The following is a 20144-nucleotide window of genomic DNA, read 5'->3' as shown; positions in this document are numbered from 1 at the left end:
GGCAAAGCTAATGTCTTTTTAATGTGCACAGTTAATGTAAACCTGTGCCACACTCACACTCACACAGCCTGTAAGTATGTGTGTAGAGACCTGTCACATCCCAGCTGCATGGGTGTCCTGCACATTGTCCTCCAACCCCCCACATCTGTCCATATAATCGTATTCATTAGGATCGTAAAGGAAAAACTGATTTTAGATCAGCACTCATAGTCTGAAATGCTTTGTGGATATAGGCCCAGGGCATATCTCCCATCACCCAGTGCAAACACACACACATGCACACAAACACACACAGAGAGAGAGAGAGAGAGAGACGTACACACACACATAAATGGACGCAGCCAAAGGGTGTCCACTCACTACACTCAGAGGCTAATTTAATTAGCTATCACTTTGATTGCTAATTAAAAACAAAGCAGTGAAGCTCAAAGGAGAGAGGCTGTTTGATCACTTCATTGGGGTTGCAATGAGGGTTTGTGCATCAGGGATTTTCTTGTTCTTGCTTTGGCCTTAAAATGCAAGTTCCCATATAGTTATCAAGGTCTGGCATCTCTATTCGGCAAGAAAATGATATTGACGATGCAACAAGGAAGTGAGAAGCTGGATCGAAAGTTGAGGACGAACAGTTCTCTAATGTTGAGGATGCCATCACAGTAGAAGACAGTAAGCAAAGTCTGTGGCCACTCTCCCAGGGTATTTTCTGGCTGTGGACTGGCCAGAAATCACTTCTATGTCTCCACACTCTACTCGCGCCAATTGAGACGAAAGTAAACTAATCAATAAAGGACTATAAATACAGCATTCACCAGACCAAAAGCTCTCCACTATTCTCTCGAGGCTTTGGCAAATCTCTTCTTTGTCTGTTCTGATTGGGATTGTTTTGACGCCATGTTTTAGCATCTACCTGAGGTACCTTGCCAAATTAATTAAAATGTGAGAAATGGAATTGGCCCAAAACGCTACTTCAAATCAACACTTAAATAGATGGACTGGCATTTTAGGTATCCGAATCCTGCTGTTGCGCTCCTTGTAATCTTCACATTCTCTTCCTGAGAGACGGAATCAGAGGGTGGTAAAAGTACAGAGCCGTGCCGATAGGAAGTGACCTCAGAGGTGACATTACACTGCCTGTACCGCATCAATTCTCTGTTGCTTCTAACTTCCTGACCTTGTAGTCTCCATTGACAGACGCACTGAATGCCAAATCCACCCCTAGCTCCTAGTGGTGCGCGGGTCAGCTGTTTGTTCACCCACAACCTCCCGTAATTGCTATTAACCCATCCGCAACTGCTCGACTATATGTGATAAAGTGAAAATCTGAGGCCCGCACCTGGCCCTAACCCACTAATGTAGAAAATGCATTATAGGCTATAGTCAGGGACACAGGAACAATTTATTTTGCCTGATTTAAATGTTTCTGCTTATTTCCGACATTTTGGAAGGCTAATGTCTGACATTTTGGTAGGCTATTTGTTAGTCAACTTGTCTAGAATTAGATTGCCTACAGTATATGCAGCTTCTCTTCTGTCATTATATGTTGCCCTAGAAGATTAAATTAACCTTTGCTCACCAGAATTATTTCATAAATCGATTGATTCATTAATTCTAATTGACATTGGTAAGTTCTTTGTCATCTCTAATTCTTTCGTGGAACAAAGAGATGTTTAAGGACCGGGGATAAAAATGCAATAACTTTAAAAAAACGGTAAATAAATTCTGTGCAAAATGTCCAAATTACATCAGTTTGACCGGTTGTAAGGAAATGGAAAGCTGTGAAAACAACCCAATGTAACGGCTTTCTTCTGTTGAAGGAGGAGCGGACCAGAATGCAGCGTGGTATTTATGAGACATGTTTAATGAAGAACGAAAAAACAATACAATACAAAAACAACAAACGGAACGTGAAAACCTAAACAGTCCTATCTGGTGAAGACACAGAGACAGGAACAATCACCCACGAAAACACTCAAAGAATATGGTTCCCAATCAGAGACAACGATAATCACCTGACTCTGATTGAGAACCGCCTCAGGCAGCCATAGACTATACTATACGCCCCACAAAAAACCCCAAGACGAAAACACACCACAATAACCCATGTCACACCCTGGCCTGACCAAATAAATGAAGATAAATATAATATATTTCGACCAGGGCGTTTGGGAGATAGACATATATGGAGGAGCATAAATATAGTAACACAAGAAAGAGATACACTTATAGAGTGTATTTGCCATTCTGGTAAAATACATTGTCCATTGTATAGGAGAGGTGACCAGAGGAGGCCATAGATGTATAGAATAGTTGAACACTAAACTGACCACATGAAGAGAAGGAGACATGTAGGCGCCAAGACGGCTGGACACACCAAAAACTAGAGGAAACACACAGTCTGCGGATCCGAGATAAAGACACACATACAAAAGAACACATGGAGCTAATTACAGGGTCAAAGCATAGGTCATAGGTTAGAGGGACGTATATTAGTTTTAGGAACAGCAAGGGTCTTGTAATCTGCCGAAAGCAGATGTGGGCGTTACTGGTCTGAACAAACAAGACGCACGGATTGGATGTAACTGTATTTGCATTGGGGGATGAACTAAAGATGTATGCATGGAGATAAAAGGGAGAGGGAGAGCTCTGGAGGTTGTGGGTCCCGTGGGTCCCGCGGGGCTCTCCGACTTATGATATGGGTGTATTAAAAGTCTATCATTGAATTCAAAGTTCTTGGTCGTGTCATGTTTGAATCGATTGGCCACTACAGGCGTGACACCCAACATGTTTTTATCAGCTTTTATGATGCTGATAAAGATCGCCCCAGTGGTGGGAAAAGTACCCAATTGTTGTTGAGTAAAAGAAAAAATACCTTTCAATTTGGGCTGAGATCACGCTAACGGGATCGATATGACAACAGCCAGTGAAAGTGCAGGGCGCTTTCAGAAATCCCATAATTAAAATTCCTCAAACATACAAGTATTTTACACCATTTTAAAGATACACTTCTTGTTAATCCCACCACAGTGTTCGATTTCAAAAAGGCTTTACATCGAAAGCAAACTAAACAATTATGTTAGGTCAGAGCCAAGTCACAGAAAAACGCCATTTTTACAGCCAAAGAGAGGAGTCACAAAAATCAGAAATAGAGATAAATTAATCATTAACCTTTGATGATCTTCATCAGATGACACTCATAGGACTTCATGTTCCACAATACATGTATGTTTTGTTTGATAAAGTTCATATTTATATCCAAAAATCTCATTTTACATTGTCGCATTACCTTCAGTAGTTCCAAAACATCCAGTGATTTTGCAGAGAGCCACATCAATTTACAGAAATACTCATAATAAACATTGATAAACGATACAACTATTATGCACAGAATTATTGCTACACTTCTCCTTAATGCAACCGCTGTGTCAGATTTTTTTTAAACTTTACAGAAAAAGCACACCATGCTATAACCTGAGTACGGCACTCAGAGACCAAAACAACTCAAACAGATATCCGCCATTTTGTGTAGTCAACAGAATTCATAAATAGCATTATAAATATTAACTTACCTTTGATGATCTTCATCAGAATGCACTCCCACGAATCCCAGTTCCACAATAAATGTTTGTTTTGTTCGATAATGTCCATCATTTATGTCCAAATACCTCCTTTTTGCTCGCGGGTTTAGCCCAGTAATCCAAATTCATGACGCGCGATCACTATGAGCAGACGAAAAGTCAAAAAGTTCCGTTACAGTCCATAGAAACACGTACAAACAATGTATAGAATCAATCTTTAGGATGTTTTTAACATAAATCTTCAATCATTTTCCAACCGGAGAATTCCTTTGTCTTCAGAAATGCATTGGAACTCAAGCTAACTCTCACGTGAACGCGTGTGGACAGCTCGTGGCTCTCTGGCAGACCTCTGACTCATTCCCCTTGGTTTTAAATATACTTAAGTACAAAAAGTAAACTATAAATCATTTCAAATTCATTTAAAAAAAATACAGATAGCCAGGGGCACACTTCAACACTCAGATATAATTTACAAACAAAGCATTTGTGTTTAGTGAGTCTACCAGATCAGAGGCAGTATGGATGTTCTATTGATAAGTGTGTGAATTATACAATTGTCCTGTCCTGCTAAGCATTTAAAATGTAACGAGTACTTTTGGGTGTCTATGTCTCGCTGTATAAATATAGGAGACAAGCGCAGGAATACGTAATAGGGTTTTTTATTTTCTCCACCCAAACAAAAGAGCGAGGTGTAAACCTCTAAATAATACACGAGACCCGTAAAACAAGTGCACAATAACACGTAGCATGGAAGCCGATACAACAGCACCCCCTCTGAACAGTAGGCTACAGTTCCCTTGACGTTCCATAGGGCTATTTGAAGTACCGTTCTTGTGACTGTCGAATTTGTGTTTCACAATCATCACACATAACACTTCTATCACCCTCTTTTACTACTTCACCAAATCTTTCACGAACATGACTGTTCTGGCCCTCCCTTATCTTGATTTTCAACTCTCTATTTCACAGCTTTTCTCTTATTGAATTAAACTCCGGAATTGTCCCTTTTGCCTCCGTGGATCAACATAAATTTGTATTGCCTGTTCCCAAAAGCATTTGGCGATTGGCATGTAGGCTATTAGGAACGCGTACAGTTAGGCCCTAAATCTGCCAGATAGCCTAAAATAAGGAAAGAACAACCTCAATGTAGCCTATAGATATAAATTACACAAGAATGATACATTTATGGATTTTTTAAGGTATTGTTTTCTCTTTATTCAACCCACCTGCCCTTCATCCACACAATATTTAATGACCCTAAATATAACCCCAGGGACTGTGGGTTATGAGTCAGCCTGCGCATCACTACTAGCCCCAACTCCCTAGCCACTCCTAGATACCTAGCACAGGCGGCTGGTGGCACATTAATTGGGGGGGGACGGACTCATAGTAATGGTTGGAACGGAATCAATGGAAGAGTATCAAACATGGTTTCCAGCCGTTATTATGAGCCATCCTCCCCAATTAATGTGCCACCAGCCGCCTGTGCTAGGTATCTAGGAGTGGCTAGGGAGTTGGGGCTAGTAGTGATGCGCAGGCTGACTCATAACCCGCAGTCCCCGGGACAGCATTAAATGAGTGCCACCATGAAACCATATTCATCGGCTACACTACAATTCAAGGGGTCCTCAGAAGTTACAGTACATATATGAAGGGTTCCACCTTGCTCTGCCTGCTGGTCCTGCTAGCCCTTTCCATGGCCAGACGGCCAGCCACTGAGAGCAGAGAAAGGAGCCAGAGCCATGGAAGTAGTGAACGCCATGCGGGAGCTAGGAAGATGACGGCAGAGTTGTTTGACCAGGGGAACATTGTCCTGGGTGAGAAGGCCCTTCCTGCTATGTTTAATGTTACAATATGTTTGGCTTTTAGATCGAGGGGATGTGGTGTTATGAGCCCCTAAGCCTTGTGATGTTGCACACACACAGACACAGACACACACACATACTGTACACGTTCACACATGCAAAAAACATACATACACACACATGTGCAAAGCATGCATACACAACGGCCCCCTGCTTTACAACCACTAGCCAGCGCTCACACCATGAGGTAAGAGAAAAAAACATGTGAAATCTATATTTCATATTGAGCCCTGACAGCATGAAGTAGCTGGGTTTGCCAAGATGTCCGACTCTGGGCCTGTTTTGTTTCATCGCAAGGAAGAGGACTTTTTCTTTTAGCTCTAAGAAGTTGTCGATGCCTTCATTTATGGACAGTCTTTTTTATCGACACGTCTCTGCTCTGTCCCTTTTGACCCTTTTCTTGGACATCACCTTAATTCAAGTTGACATGTTCCATCAATATTTTGACCTTGAATTCCTTTCAGCAATTCTGTAATAGCATTAGTTGTTCCGTACCTCAAGGCTTGATCCGGTCATCGATTTTATGTCTCAATATCAGAGCTATTAGGAGGAAACTGTTTCATATTTTAGGGTTGCTTTAATCCAAGGATGTCTGAAAGAGACACTTGAGTACTTTGAACTTTTCACATGGTTTGTTGTAGACAGTATCTGAAATCCTTTCCTGCCTGTCTTTTATCATAGCTACTGACAACTGCAGATACATTGCAACAAAGTTATGTTTCAAAGTGTTGTTGTCAGTGGCTTAGTGCTATTTTATAGGTGGGGGAGTTATTCTTTGTTGTTGTAAATGAGGTCATCATTTCCTCAATCAAATTTAATAGCGACAGATGTATCCTATTGAATATCAGTATATATAATATGCATAAAAGGCATCCTCCAATTGCAACGTCTGCCTATGCCGACACATATTGTCTCAAGAACATTTTCTATTTTTAATACCATCAATAACCAAGTTAGGCATACCTAATTTAAAAATAGGCCATCACTGTCAATTGTGAATGACAATTCTTCACGTTTTACTGGCGAGAATGCATCTGCATGCCAATCATTTGATCTCAATCAGTTTAATGAGAATAGAATATGCATGTAGATCTTCTTGAATGACTGTTTGGTGAGTGAATTACAGCAGATGCTGTTAAGCTATTAGCCTTTCTTGTATTTCAATCAAAGTATATATCCTGACTAGCGGATCTGTTTAGTCATTGCATATGAGACAGAAGAGTGACTATTCAGCTTCAGCTAACCATTCTAAAATCTGACTAGAAATCATGTATTTCTGGTGTTTTTGATGTAACAACGTTACAGGTCTATTATGCTATGCTATTCTATTCAGTTCTATTATGTCAAATACTAATTCATCGTTATGTGATCTTGCAAGACATTCATTCAGCTTTAATCTAGCTTTACTAAACGTGCATCACTGGGATCATATGCCATTTGTAATAATAATAATAATAAGGGATGAATAGGAATTTTAGACGTAGGCGACATGTTGATGAGTGTTATTTTAAACAATTGGAGCACCCTTCGTGTTTCTGAAAGCAAACCGCCAGGATCACACACTGCACAAGCATTTCGCTACACTCGCATTAGCATCTGCTAACCATGTGTATGTGACAAATAAAATGTGATTTGATTTGATTTGATGCTAAAGAAGTGGAACCAGCTGGTGGTGCTGAAGGACACCTGAAAGATAGCTCTACCATTCGGCTCGGTCAGGAACAAACAACAATCATTTGCAGTATAGCCTGATAAGCCTATGATTATGTGATATATAGCTATTTGTAGGCCTAATGTATATACAAATAGGCTACATGTCTCTTAATATCATTGCACTGATTGCGAGGATTGTGTAGCTTACACACTGTATCATAAATACATTTGATTAGCTTGAACACATGGTTAAAATATACCCTACTAGAGAAAAGATTCAACAGAGAGTTGAAGTATCAATTCATAGAATTTATTGACATAGATTAAACATGCTATATAATCAATTGTCCAAGTAGAGAACATAGATCATTACTACGTAAAATTGCACAAACTGTGTTTTAAAACAGCCATAGAATTTTAAAAAACAAAATCCAATTTTATTTCTCTCGTGAGAAAATATTTACTAAATAAACAAAAATTAAAGAGTAACAATAAAATAACAATAACAAGACTATATACAGGGGTAACGGTTAATGTGCGGGGGTACTGTTAGTTGAGGTTATTGAGGTACAGTAGGTATGTACATGTAGGTAGGGGTAAAGTGACTATGCATAGATAATAAACAGAGAGTAGCAGCAGCATGAAAAATAGGGGGGGGGGGGGTCAATGCAAATATTCCGGGTAGCCATTTGATTAGCTGTTCAGCAGTCTTATGGCTTGGGGGTAGAAGCTGTTAAGAAAACTTTTGGGCCTAGACTTGGACCTTCGGTACCGCTTGCCCTGCGGTAGCAGAGGGAACATTCTATGACTAGGGTGGCTGGAGTCTTAGGCAATGTTTTGGGCCTTCCTCTGACACCACCTGGTATAGAGGTCCTGGATGGCAGGAAGCTTGGCCCCAGTGATGTACTGGGCCGTACGCACTACCCTCTGTAGTGCCTTGTGGTCGGAGGCCTAGCAGCATACCAGGCAGTGATGCAACCCATCAGGATGCTCTCTGTGTGCAGCTGTAGAGCTTTTGTTGTGGTGTATTCATGCATCTCAATAAACTATAACCTAAATGCATTTTTACCTCCAACTTGGCCCAAATCACATACCCTGACATATCAAGCTAGAACGGGCCCTGGGTCTCAACCAAAAGCGAATATAAGCTAAATATCCCAATCAGGGCTATAGCAACTTCCAGCGAGGGTCAGGCTCCTTGGGCTTCGTGGTGGCCGCTGGTTTGGGTGTCCTCGGGAAGAACAGTGTCGCCGTAACCGTGTGGTCACATATCCTTCTAGGTTCCAACGCGCAAAAGTAGAGAGGGGGTCCGTGGAGTGTTATGAACATCAAGGCAAACGCATGGTGATCTATTGTTCTGATTGGTCAAAGTGGTAAGCCTCCGACAGGTCTCTGCAGGGCACACACATAGCCTACATACATCATTCTCACCGCCGCCAGAGAGAAGAAGAAACCACTATCTACCTACCTCTAAGCTGCTACATTTATTTGGTTTGTCATTCCACCGTTTTTCATGGAATATTGGTGGTAATTTAAATATGATTTATTTATTTATCAGAATACATTTTCCGGAAATAGTTTTACCAGCTCCGTGTATTCTCAAATTGAAAAAGATGAAGGAGCGGCGCGCCCCTGCAGCACTAAAACCCTGGTTGTTGGCCTCAAATGTAGCTTTTGTGATATCTGTGAAATGTAGACATGTTTTATGAGAAAGCTGTTTGGTTTCACACACATCACTAAAAATAACCCAATAAGTCCTTTGGGAGGGGAGGCTCACTGGAGAAGGGTGCGGCACTGAACTGTATGTGTGTGTGCCGTCATGCGTACGTCTGACAGACACGTCGTAGTGATTATGTTTTTCTAACAGGCTAAATATAGACAGTAATGTACAATTCATTACTCATCACTTCAGTTGGAGGTGCAACTGTTGATAAAATCACTGTTTTGCCTCCTGCAGCTACCTCACCTGCTTCTATTCTTCCCTGTATACAGATACAATGTATTTGCACCGTGCAGGATACACACTACACACAAACACTACTCACCACTTTGGGACTCACTTTAACTCTCACTGTTTAAATCTTACTCTGGGAGCTAATAGCTCTCCACCCTTCTCCTCACCCCCTATACCTCATGCCTGCTCTCTACCCCTGCTCTCTACCCCTGCTCTCTACCCCTTCTCTCCACCCCTTCTCTCCACCCCTGCTCTCTACCCCTGCTCTCTACCCCTTCTCTCCACCCCTTCTCTCCACCCCTGCTCTCTATCCCTTCTCTCCACCCCTGCTCTCTACCCCTTCTCTCCACCCTTGCTCTCTACCCCTTCTCTCCACCCCTGCTCTCTACCCCTTCTCTCCACCCCTGCTCTCTACACCTTCTCTCCACCCCTGCTCTCTACCCCTTCTCTCCACCCCTGCTCTCTACCCCTTCTCTCCACCCCTGCTCTCTACACCTTCTCTCCACCCCTGCTCTCTACCCATTCTCTCCACCCCTGCTCTCTACACCTTCTCTCCACCCCTGCTCTCTACCCCTTCTCTCCACCCCTGCTCTCTATCCCTTCTCTCCACCCCTGCTCTCTACCCCTTCTCTCCACCCTTGCTCTCTACCCCTTCTCTCCACCCCTGCTCTCTACCCCTTCTCTCCACCCCTGCTCTCTACACCTTCTCTCCACCCCTGCTCTCTACCCCTTCTCTCCACCCCTGCTCTCTACCCCTTCTCTCCACCCCTGCTCTCTACCCCTTCTCTCCACCCCTGCTCTCTACACCTTCTCTCCACCCCTGCTCTCTACCCCTTTCTCTCCACCCCTGCTCTCTACCCCTTCTCTCCACCCCTGCTCTCTACCCCTTCTCTCCACCCCCTGCTCTCTACCCCTTCTCTCCACCCCTGCTCTCTACCCCTTTTCTCCACCCCTGCTCTCTACGCCTTCTCTCCACCCCTGCTCTCTACGCCTTCTCTCCACCCCTGCTCTCTACCCCTTCTCTCCACCCCTGCTCTCTACCCCTTCTCTCCACCCCTGCTCTCTACCCCTTCTCTCCACCCCTGCTCTCTACACCTTCTCTCCACCCCTGCTCTCTACCCCTTCTCTCCACCCCTGCTCTCTACCCCTTCTCTCCACCCCTGCTCTCTACCCCTTCTCTCCACCCCTGCTCTCTACCCCTTCTCTCCACCCCTGCTCTCTACCCCTTTTCTCCACCCCTGCTCTCTACGCCTTCTCTCCACCCCTGCTCTCTACGCCTTCTCTCCACCCCTGCTCTCTATCCCTTCTCTCCACCCCTGCTCCTCACCCCTGTACATCACCCTCTATACCACACTCCAGCTCTCCACCCATCTCACCCATACTCACCCATACTCACCCATACTCACCCATACTCACCCATACTCCTCGCCCCTATTCAGCCTCACCCCAGTTTCTCACCCTTGTTCAACCTCATGCCTCACTGAGTCATTGACTTACCAAGGCTAAGAGCGGATGATTTCATTGCTTCCGTCTGACCTCTCTTCATGACCCTGCAGTATATACTGTTTTTTTTTTTTGCTGTTTTATATATAGACCAAATGCTCTCACTAATCAGCCTACAGCTAAAAGTCTTCCCAATTTTTCAATTTAACTTGAAGGCTCACTGAAGCAGCCATGCTTACTTTAGCCCCAAACCTCTAATATGCTTATGAAGATCACCAGGAAGATGTGCGTTAGAGTTAATATGGCCAAACTAATGTAGATGAACCGTTGATTCTAAAGGGTACTGTATCTTATCACTCTCTTGTCGGGGCTACCTGGTTTTTACCTCACGTGGTAGCCTGGTCCCAGATCCGTTTGTGCTTTTGTCTACTCAATTGTCAAAACATGCTAAACATGACATATCAATTCCATAAGGAGTTGGCAAGAGTGCAGAAGCAGGCTGGCACCCAGTCTAGTCATGTGGTAGACTGGCACCCAGGCTAGTCATGTGGTAAACTGGCACCCAGGCTAGTCATGTGGTAAACTGGCACCCAGGCTAGTCATGTGGTAAACTGGCACCCAGGCTAGTCATGTGGTAGACTGGCACCCAGGCTAGTCATGTGGTAGACTGGCACCCAGGCTAGTGATGTGGTAGATTGGCACCCAGGCTAGTCATGTGGTAAACTGGCACCCAGGCTAGTCATGTGGTAAACTGGCACCCAGGCTAGTGATGTGGTAGACTGGCACCCAGGATAGTGATGTGGTAGACTGGCACCCAGGCTAGTCATGTGGTAGACTGGCATCCAGGCTAGTGATGTGGTAGATTGGCACCCAAGCTAGTCATGTGGTACACTGGCACCCAGGCTAGTCATGTGGTAAACTGGCACCCAGGCTAGTCATGTGGTAGACTGGCACCCAGGCTAGTCATGTGGTAAACTGGCACCCAGGCTAGTCATGTGGTAAACTGGCACCCAGGCTAGTGATGTGGTTGTCCTTTTGAGTAAGACTTCCAATGTCTGCCTCCACCCCCAGAAATGATGGACATTTGCTACAAGCAAAGTTGCATAAAGTCGCTTTGACGTGTGTTTCACTGTACCCATGACATCAACAATACCATCTGCCTTTGTATTAGTCAGTGGGAGGCATGATGGAAACCCCTAGTGCCTGTCAAGCTCAGAAACATTTGACCTGACATGACTCAGCTCCATAGAGAAGGGCCAACACACTGTGAATTATAGGCCTCACACACACACACACACACACACACACACACACACACACACACACACACACACACACACACACACACACACACACCTCTGCATGATGCACTACCTGCAGTCTAGTACGGCACCTGTCTTCCTAACACATTCACTGAACACTGTTTGGCTGAGCACCAAACAGTGTTCAGTGAATGTGTTAGGTACGTGCCGTACATGCCCATGGACCCCCAAAGGCGATCTGCCAGGGAATCAGAGCCTCCCCCTGAACGACCCCAGCCCGCCTGTCTGTCTGTCTGACACGCTCAGCTGGACATATCGCCCCTGTCTCAGTGAGAGGAGCATTCTGGGTACAGGTGCCACACTGAATCAACCTGAGGGCAAGACAACATGGTGTGATACAGATAGCAGATACAAAATGTTGTTATTGTGGAATGAGATCACACTGTATTTTTACAGGCTTCTGCAGGTGATGTATCTACAAAGGTAATCATGTGTTATGTCTTTCTCAGATACGTCAAAGCCCTCAACACAATTCATATCTTCCTGGGTATTAACTGGTACACGGTGGAGATTTTTCAACAAATCCCAAAGAAACAATGTCAGTTAAATAAAGGACTGTAACTAACCAATGTGTCCTTAGTATTTTGTATGATGGTCCATACATAGTCAAAGTGCTGATACTGCACCACATTAGCAAGAGGGTTCCCCATCTCTAGTTCTGATGTTATGGTGATAGGGCCATGCTCTGCTGGGTACTTCTACGACAATGACAACAACAAGAATGGGAACGGCTTGCCATAAGAGCCATCAGCTGTACTGGATTAGTAAGATCACAGATTCCACTGAGTATTTGGGGTGTGGAGGGAGAGGAAGAAGGAAAGGGGAAGGGTGGGGTAAAGAGAGAGGGCAGCAGCCGTCGGACAGCTGCACCTGTTACCTCAGCCATTCTATTCGGGTGGACTGGAGCTCACACATCCCCTGTTTACCCAGCTCTCTCTGTTCTCCTCAGGCCTCGTCACACTGCTACACCCAGAGAGAGAAAAGGTCTCTCTCTCTGACCAAATCTAATATTAATTTCTGCCTTTTTATTAGCCTGTTGCTAAGCCCTGGAGAGCTCAGTCACTTACAGCGTCTAGAAAGTTCTCCTCCCATACCCTCACACACTGCCTGTCACTCTATGTCAGTGGTGACTCGTGACACAGACCTTACAGTCAACAAACCCAATTGGCTGTGGCATTCACAGAAGCTACTCATAGTCCCGCCCCACAACCCTAAGAACTTAGTCATAGGACTTTTTGTCTTAGATTGAACGTAGCAAGGGCCCAAAAGTCTCACTGTGTTGTCTCTGGAAGCCAGCCTGCTCTATATTTCAGGAATAACCACAAATATTCTCTGCATTCATTTTCTACTTCTTTTTATCCCCTTTCAATGAAGCAAGATAATCAAGTGGGTTTCGAAATTGGGCAATTCTTCATATTTGCATTGATACCCGGGCTAATATTACAACCTGATTTGTATAGCCGGTTTAAAATGTGATTTGTGTTGCCGGTTTAAAATCTGATTTGTATAGCCAGTTTAAAATGTGATTTGTGTAGCCGGTTTAAAATGTCGTTTGTATAGCCAGTTTAAAATGTGATTTGTGTGTGCGTGTGTGTGTGAGAGCCTCTGGGCGAGTGACATGAGACACTGTCAAGGCTGCTTGTGTGTTTTCAGCTAGCTACAAGTGTATTCTGTTGCAATATGCTTGTACAGATGGTTAGAGAACGCCTGTCAATCTGTCCTCTCCCAGGGATGTGTGTGTTCAAGGCAGGGAGACTGTTCTACTTAACCTGGGAAATGGGAGGTCAGACCCACCAGTGCAGACAAGAAGCAGTAAAGCTCTCGGCTACAGTTGGCTCCCTTAAAAATGGTTTACCTTTGGATTTTGGATTCGGATAGTGTTTGATAAAGCTTCATTTTACTGCCCTGTTTCAGCTGAATGCACTATACCTACATAGTAGCTAAGATGTTACGTGACATAGTATATAACAAGTGTAACAGAAAAGGTATGATTCTATTCACAGCATCATGCCCTTGTTATGATATAGCCTAGCAGTGTTATTGAGACAGTGTCTGCCTGTTAGATGTTGGGTCGTGAGTGGGAGATGTACTGAGTTATATGTCTGTGTTCCATTATTACTAATCAGTTCAACACACCATCCTGGCTGCGTGATTCACTACTGTTTAATTCTGGGAGACCAGGACAAATAACTCTCTAGTTGTGATTAGTTTCATTTTTCATTGCTGCTGACTGGAGTTGGAATATATTACTGAAACAAATCCAATCCACTGGAACTGCATGCTCTGGCTATGAATTTGACTGTTAATGTGCATGTGTGTGAGTGTTCATGTGCGCGGGTTTGAGCGTTTGTTTGTTCCGTTCTGCTTCAGGGATTACTTTAGGAGAGCCCTTCCTATCACAACAGCTTCCTTCAGCCTCACTGGACACTGAACATTGCTCTAATTGTGAAACGTTGTTGTTTCCCCTCCAAAAGAATAAAGCACATGCGGTCCAAGGGACTCCTGTCTATTCCATGCTACCTTATACAGGGTCACAGATGCGTTATGAGGCGATATTGTGAGGTTTTGGGGAAACATTCATATTGTCCTTCCCTGGTCACTTCTTTCTTTTCTTTCCTTCTTTCTTTCCTTTTTTTCTTTTCGTTATTTTCTTTCTTTCTTTCGTTCTTTCTTTCTATCATATTGACCCAACTTCTTGATCAGAAAGTCTTACCCCTCCCCCCTCTCTCCCACCAGGTGCTGTCGCTGGGTGCTGACGTCCTGCCAGAGTACAAGCTCCAGGCCCCTCGCATCCACAAGTGGACCGTCCTCCACTACAGCCCCTTCAAGGCAGTGTGGGACTGGCTCATCTTGCTGCTGGTCATCTACACAGCTATCTTGACCCCCTACTCCGCCGCCTTCCTCCTCAATGACCACGAGGAGGCGGCTATGGTGAACTGTGGCTACTCGTGCTCGCCGCTCAACGTGGTCGACCTAATCGTGGACATCATGTTCATCGTGGACATCGTCATTAACTTCAGGACGACGTATGTCAATACTAACGACGAGGTGGTCAGCGCTCCACTGAGGATAGCGGTCCATTACTTCAAGGGCTGGTTCCTCATCGACATGGTGGCAGCCATTCCCTTCGACCTGCTCATCTACCGCAGCGGAGAGGAGGTGAGGAAGTGGGAGGAGGGGAAAGGCATTGTGGGTAAAGGAGTTTTGTGAGGACTACTGTGTGTTGGAATGCATATTGGGTTATGAGGATTGTCAGATGTTATGATGACCTACTTAAGGCCTACATTGTACTTCTGACTCGATGCCTAAAGAACTGTGGTTGAGTCTTGAATTGAAAGGTTTGATTCCGTATTGAAGGGTCCTGTATAGTACTCTATAGAAAATCTATAAGGACCAATGAAAACTATTTGCATTGAGCTTTTGGGACCTCCAAGGTCAAATCTCCCTTTGACTCCATCAATTTATGGACCTACAATTAACTAAAAGTAAGGGATATCCCCTCGAAGGCTGTGGAGTAGAAAAACAACTGTGAAAGGCTGTACTTTCAACCTTCTTGCCAATGTTTAATTAATTGAACCTGAAGTGGCCAGTGAGCCAAGGAAGTGGACGTTTTCCCCAGAAGAGGACTAAAATGTCTTGCAAAGTGAGAAACTAGGCTTTCTGCCACGTAGGGAAGTAATCAAGTCCTTATTTATTTGGTGTATTGACACGGTGGGGGCTCCTTAAGACAAGTGTGATTTGTGGGAACTGAACTGAACCCACTAACAGCACAGTATATAATAGAGAGAATTTAACTGCTGCTGAGGGATTGTGATTGGTTACAAGTCTGGGGCAGAGGATGATTTGCACATTCTGCACATTTCAGTAAGGTTGTTTATCCTAAATGGACAATAAAGCTTTAAAACTTTGAACTGACTTCCTAAATCAGGGGTGGCCAACCTTATCTGCAGAAGGCCCAGACTTTTGACTTTTGTTCCAGTCAAGCAGTCACACACCTGATTCAACCAGTCAACTAATAACAACCTTCAATTAAGACATAGATGAGATGAATCAGCTGTGTTAAAGCTTGGCTGGAGCAAAAGCCTGCAACACGGGCCCTGACAAGGTAAGATCGGACACTAAACAAACCATTTCTCCTCTCCTGCCAGACGACTACTCTGATAGGCCTGCTGAAGACAGCCCGCCTCTTGAGGCTGGTGCGCGTGGCGAGGAAGCTGGACCGCTACTCGGAGTATGGCGCCGCCGTCCTCTTCCTGCTCATGTGTACATTCGCCCTTATCGCCCACTGGCTGGCGTGCATCTGGTACGCCATCGGCAGCGTGGAGCGCAATGGCAGCATTGGCTGGCTCCACACGCTGGGCGAGTCTTTGGGGAAACACTACAACGAGACGGTGCATGGCTCGGGCCCTTCCATAAAGGACAAGTACGTGACGGCACTCTACTTCACCTTCTCCAGTTTGACCAGCGTGGGCTTTGGCAACGTCTCCCCCAACACCAACTCTGAGAAGATCTTTTCCATCTGTGTCATGCTTATCGGATGTAAGTACGAGGGGGGGGGGGGTTACTGTGATTTGATTGGTTAGTAATGTAATTGTTCCTTGTTTTGTTGCAGTGTTTGCTATCTTGGTAGCTGCTAACACTTTGAATGAACATTTGGGATAGAAACAGGTTTAGTGTTAGGGTCAAGATTACGGGTTTATGTCTAAAAAGGATCATGTGGATGTGGCCCATAAAGAAGGACTGTTTTACATTTCTGCCCCACCAAGCAAATCCCGCTCAGTTCTGCAGCGTTGGGAGTGCAGAGATGATTCTGTCACGTTACAATATTAAGTGGATGATGATAATTATTATGCAGTCGCGAGTCTGACAGTGTTAACACAAGGTCAAAATGTTTTCTGGTAAAATATGCAATTAAGTATTTTGTCTAATGAAACTGGATTTAATCAAGCCATTTATCATTTCATGTCTTAATATATTAGCTAAATATTCCCTAGTAAGACATCAGCTAATATCATTTTAATATAAATACACTTATCAAAATATCTTCCTCTCCATGAAACAATTTCCCTCATCGTGTTTGCCTGCAGACACACATCATGTGGAGCAGGAAGAAAGCTATAACGATAATGACCAGATTTCTTTACAGAGTTAACACACATATGGAGATGATTGTTCATCACTCACACCTTGATGTTTCAGCCATCCATATGCAGTACCATTAAAGGTTTAGACACACCTTCTCATTTCAGGTTCTTTCTTTCTTTATACTATTTTGTAGAATAATAGCGAAGGCGTCAAAACTATGAAATAACACACATGGAATCATGTAGTAACCAAAAAAGTGTTAAACAAATCCAAATATATTTTATTATTGACATTCTTCAAAGTAGCCACCCTTTGCCTTGATGACAGCTTTGTACACTCTTGGCAAAAAAATAAATATGTTTTTGCTTTGTCATTATGGGGTATTGTGTGTAGATTAATGATGAACAAGAAAATATTTAATCCATTTTGGGTCACTTGTAAGTTATATCTTATCACTTGTGAATGTTGCCCGGCATGAAAAACAATGCCTTTTTTTGTGACTTTTTCAAATCATAGTCGCACACCTCATGTAGCCTTGCCCATAGGCCTAAATGTTTGAATAGGTTTGTATCACAACTAGTGGCCAAATAACTTCTTCAAATTAAGCACATTAATCTGCTTTACAAGGGGTGTAGAGCCTAACTAGCATACATAAGCAACGCGTGAGTTTCAAGTTAGCGGGAAGATACTTTTGTTACCATAAAAATGTACCTTTATAATAAAAGCATTACATGCATAATTGCATTTGTGGTCACTTTTGATAATGGTGTTTTCTGCTAATGGAACATTTGCGCTTATAGCCTACTACCATGTGCACATTGCTGTGCTTATAATTTGAAGAAATAGCCTTATAGTTTATCAACATTTTAGTCTAAACGTTCTGATCTGTTGCGTCAGCCATATTGTGTAAAAAAAAGTATTTTTTAATGCTAGTGGCTGTATTCATTTGGGATCTATCACATCCCACAACTGTCCCAGACTATGTTTAGAATATTTATTTCTCCCACAGAATCGACTTTTGTACTATGGGGGATAGCATATTGCCATAGGATAGTGCTTTAAGTCTTCGTTAGGTCTACTCATCTTGTTGGCTGTCGAAAAGTAAATGTGGACAGTTCTTCCAATATCTTCAATATGCACCTTGGAATTGGATAAGGACACGCACAGATGTGTCCCCGATGTGTCTGTCTTCACTTGTAGCCTGTGAGAAAGACCCGATCACGTGATGGAGCGTGCAGCACTCAAGGAGAAGGGCACAACGGCCACTGGCTACAAAATGCATGGATTTATTTAGGATGCATTACGGCCACACAAAGGGGATGACACAGCGAAAGTGCTTGTCAAATTGTGAATGAGAGACTGATGTAGTGTGTACAGCCTGCATAAAAAACAAAGCAGAGCTCAAGCCATTCAAGCGACTTTTTTCAAATCATCATTAGAGTCGCATCATGCAGCCTTACAATGTGTTAAAAATCTAAACATACAGTATAGTCCAACATTTGTAGAACAACTCTAAATTAAGCATATAGGAATATATATTTATTTGTTAACCGCTCAACACAGAATAGCCGCATGCGCACACTTCCTCATATCATTGAGAGAAAATATCCTTTCTATTTTATTCAACTTTGTTCAAACAATAAAATAATGCCACGGAATTCTAAGCCAATCTTGTGTAGCCCACAACCATTTTGTCACTCCCTGACCTTAGAGATCCTCATTTATTCTCTATGTTTGGTTAGGTAAAGGTGTGACTCTGGTATCTATGTTTTCTATTTCTTTGTTGTTTTGCCGAGTGTGGTTCCCAATCAGAGGCAGCTGTCTATCGTTGTCTCTGATTGGGGATCATATATAAGTTGTGATTTTTCCATTTGGGTTTGGTGGGGTGTTATTTTCTGTTTAGTGTTTGTGCTTGATGGAACTGTTTGCTTTCGTGTTTTTGGATTTGTTATTTTTGTTTGAGTGTTTCTTGAAAATAAATATGAACACTTTCCACGCTGCGCTTTGGTCCACTCTTCCTTCCACCGACGAGAGCCGTTACAGAACACCCCACCAAAAAAGGACCAAGCAGCGTGGCCAGGAGGACTGGACATGGGAGGAAATCCTGGAGGGGGATGGACCCTGGACATGGCCACGGAGTATTGCCGTCCAAGGGAGCAGATGCAGGCAACGAGAGCGGAACGGCGACTATACAAAGAGTTAGCTCAACAACGGAAGCACGAGAGGCAGCCCCAACACATTTTTGGGGGGTGGCACACGGGTTGGCAAGCGAAGCGAGCGGAACTAAGGGGTGAACGAGAACCAACTCCCTGTAAATACAATGTGGAGTTGGTCACGGTTCAAATGCCACGTTTTCCGGTTCTGCGCACCGTGGCTTCAGTGCGCATCCACAGCCCGGTGCGCTCTGTGCAAGCTCCCCGCAGTTGCCGTGCTAGAGTGGGCATTCAGCCAGGACGGATTGTGCCGGCTCAGCACTCCTGGTCTCCGGTGCGTCTCTTTGGCCCAGGATATCCTGCGCCAGCTCTATGCACGGTATCCCTAGTTCGCCAGCACAACCCAGTGCGGCCTGTGCCTGCTCCCCACATGTGCCGTGCTACATGGGGTATTCAACTAGGGCCATTGTGCCAGCTCTATGCACCAGACCTCCAGTGCGCCACCACGGCCCAGTATATCCTGCGCCGGCTATATGCACTATGCCTCCAGTGCGCCTTCTTAGCCCAGTGCATCCTGTGCCAGCTCTCCACACTCACCGAGCTAAAGTGGGTATCCAGCCAGGACATGTTGTGGCAGCTCCCCACACCAGGATTCCAGTATGTTTCCTCAGTCCGGTGAGACCTGTTCCGGCTCCACGTACGAAGCCTCCAGTGACGGTCCCAAGTCCGGAGCCTCCAGCGACGGTCCCCAGTCCGGAGCCTCCATCGACGGTCTCCAGTCCGGAGCCTCCAGTGACGGTCCCCAGTCCGGAGCCTCCAGCGACGGTCGCCAGTCCGGAGCCTCCAGCGACGGTCCCCAGTCCGGAGCCTCCAGCAACGGTCCCCAGTCCGGAGCCTCCAGTGACGGTCCCCAGTCCGGAGCTTCCAGCGACGGTCCCCAGTCCGGAGCCTCCAGCGACGGTCCCAGTCAAGAGCTTGCAGCAAGGATCTACGGTCCGGAGGTCCCGGTGACCTTAGAGGTCCTTATTTATTCTCTATGTTTGGTAAGGTCAGGGTGTGACTCTGGTGGGAAATCTATGTTTTCTATTCCTTTGTTG

General features: G+C 44.5%; 1 protein-coding gene across 1 annotated transcript in view; it reads left to right on the top strand.

Moving 5' to 3' along the window:
* LOC135517354 (potassium voltage-gated channel subfamily H member 2-like) overlaps window positions 1-20144 on the top strand; it is a 286040-nt gene that overhangs the window by 251424 nt on the left and 14472 nt on the right. The window contains exons 5-6 of the mRNA XM_064941574.1: window positions 14546-14968; window positions 15958-16348. Of these exons, the coding sequence (XP_064797646.1) occupies window positions 14546-14968; window positions 15958-16348 (814 nt within the window). The remainder of the gene's footprint in view (window positions 1-14545; window positions 14969-15957; window positions 16349-20144) is intronic.

Source organism: Oncorhynchus masou, chromosome 28, assembly GCF_036934945.1.
Source record: "Oncorhynchus masou masou isolate Uvic2021 chromosome 28, UVic_Omas_1.1, whole genome shotgun sequence".
NCBI classification, from domain to species: domain Eukaryota; kingdom Metazoa; phylum Chordata; class Actinopteri; order Salmoniformes; family Salmonidae; genus Oncorhynchus; species Oncorhynchus masou.
The sequence above is the reverse complement of the archived record's forward strand: the minus strand, read 5'-3'. Positions and strand labels throughout refer to the sequence as shown.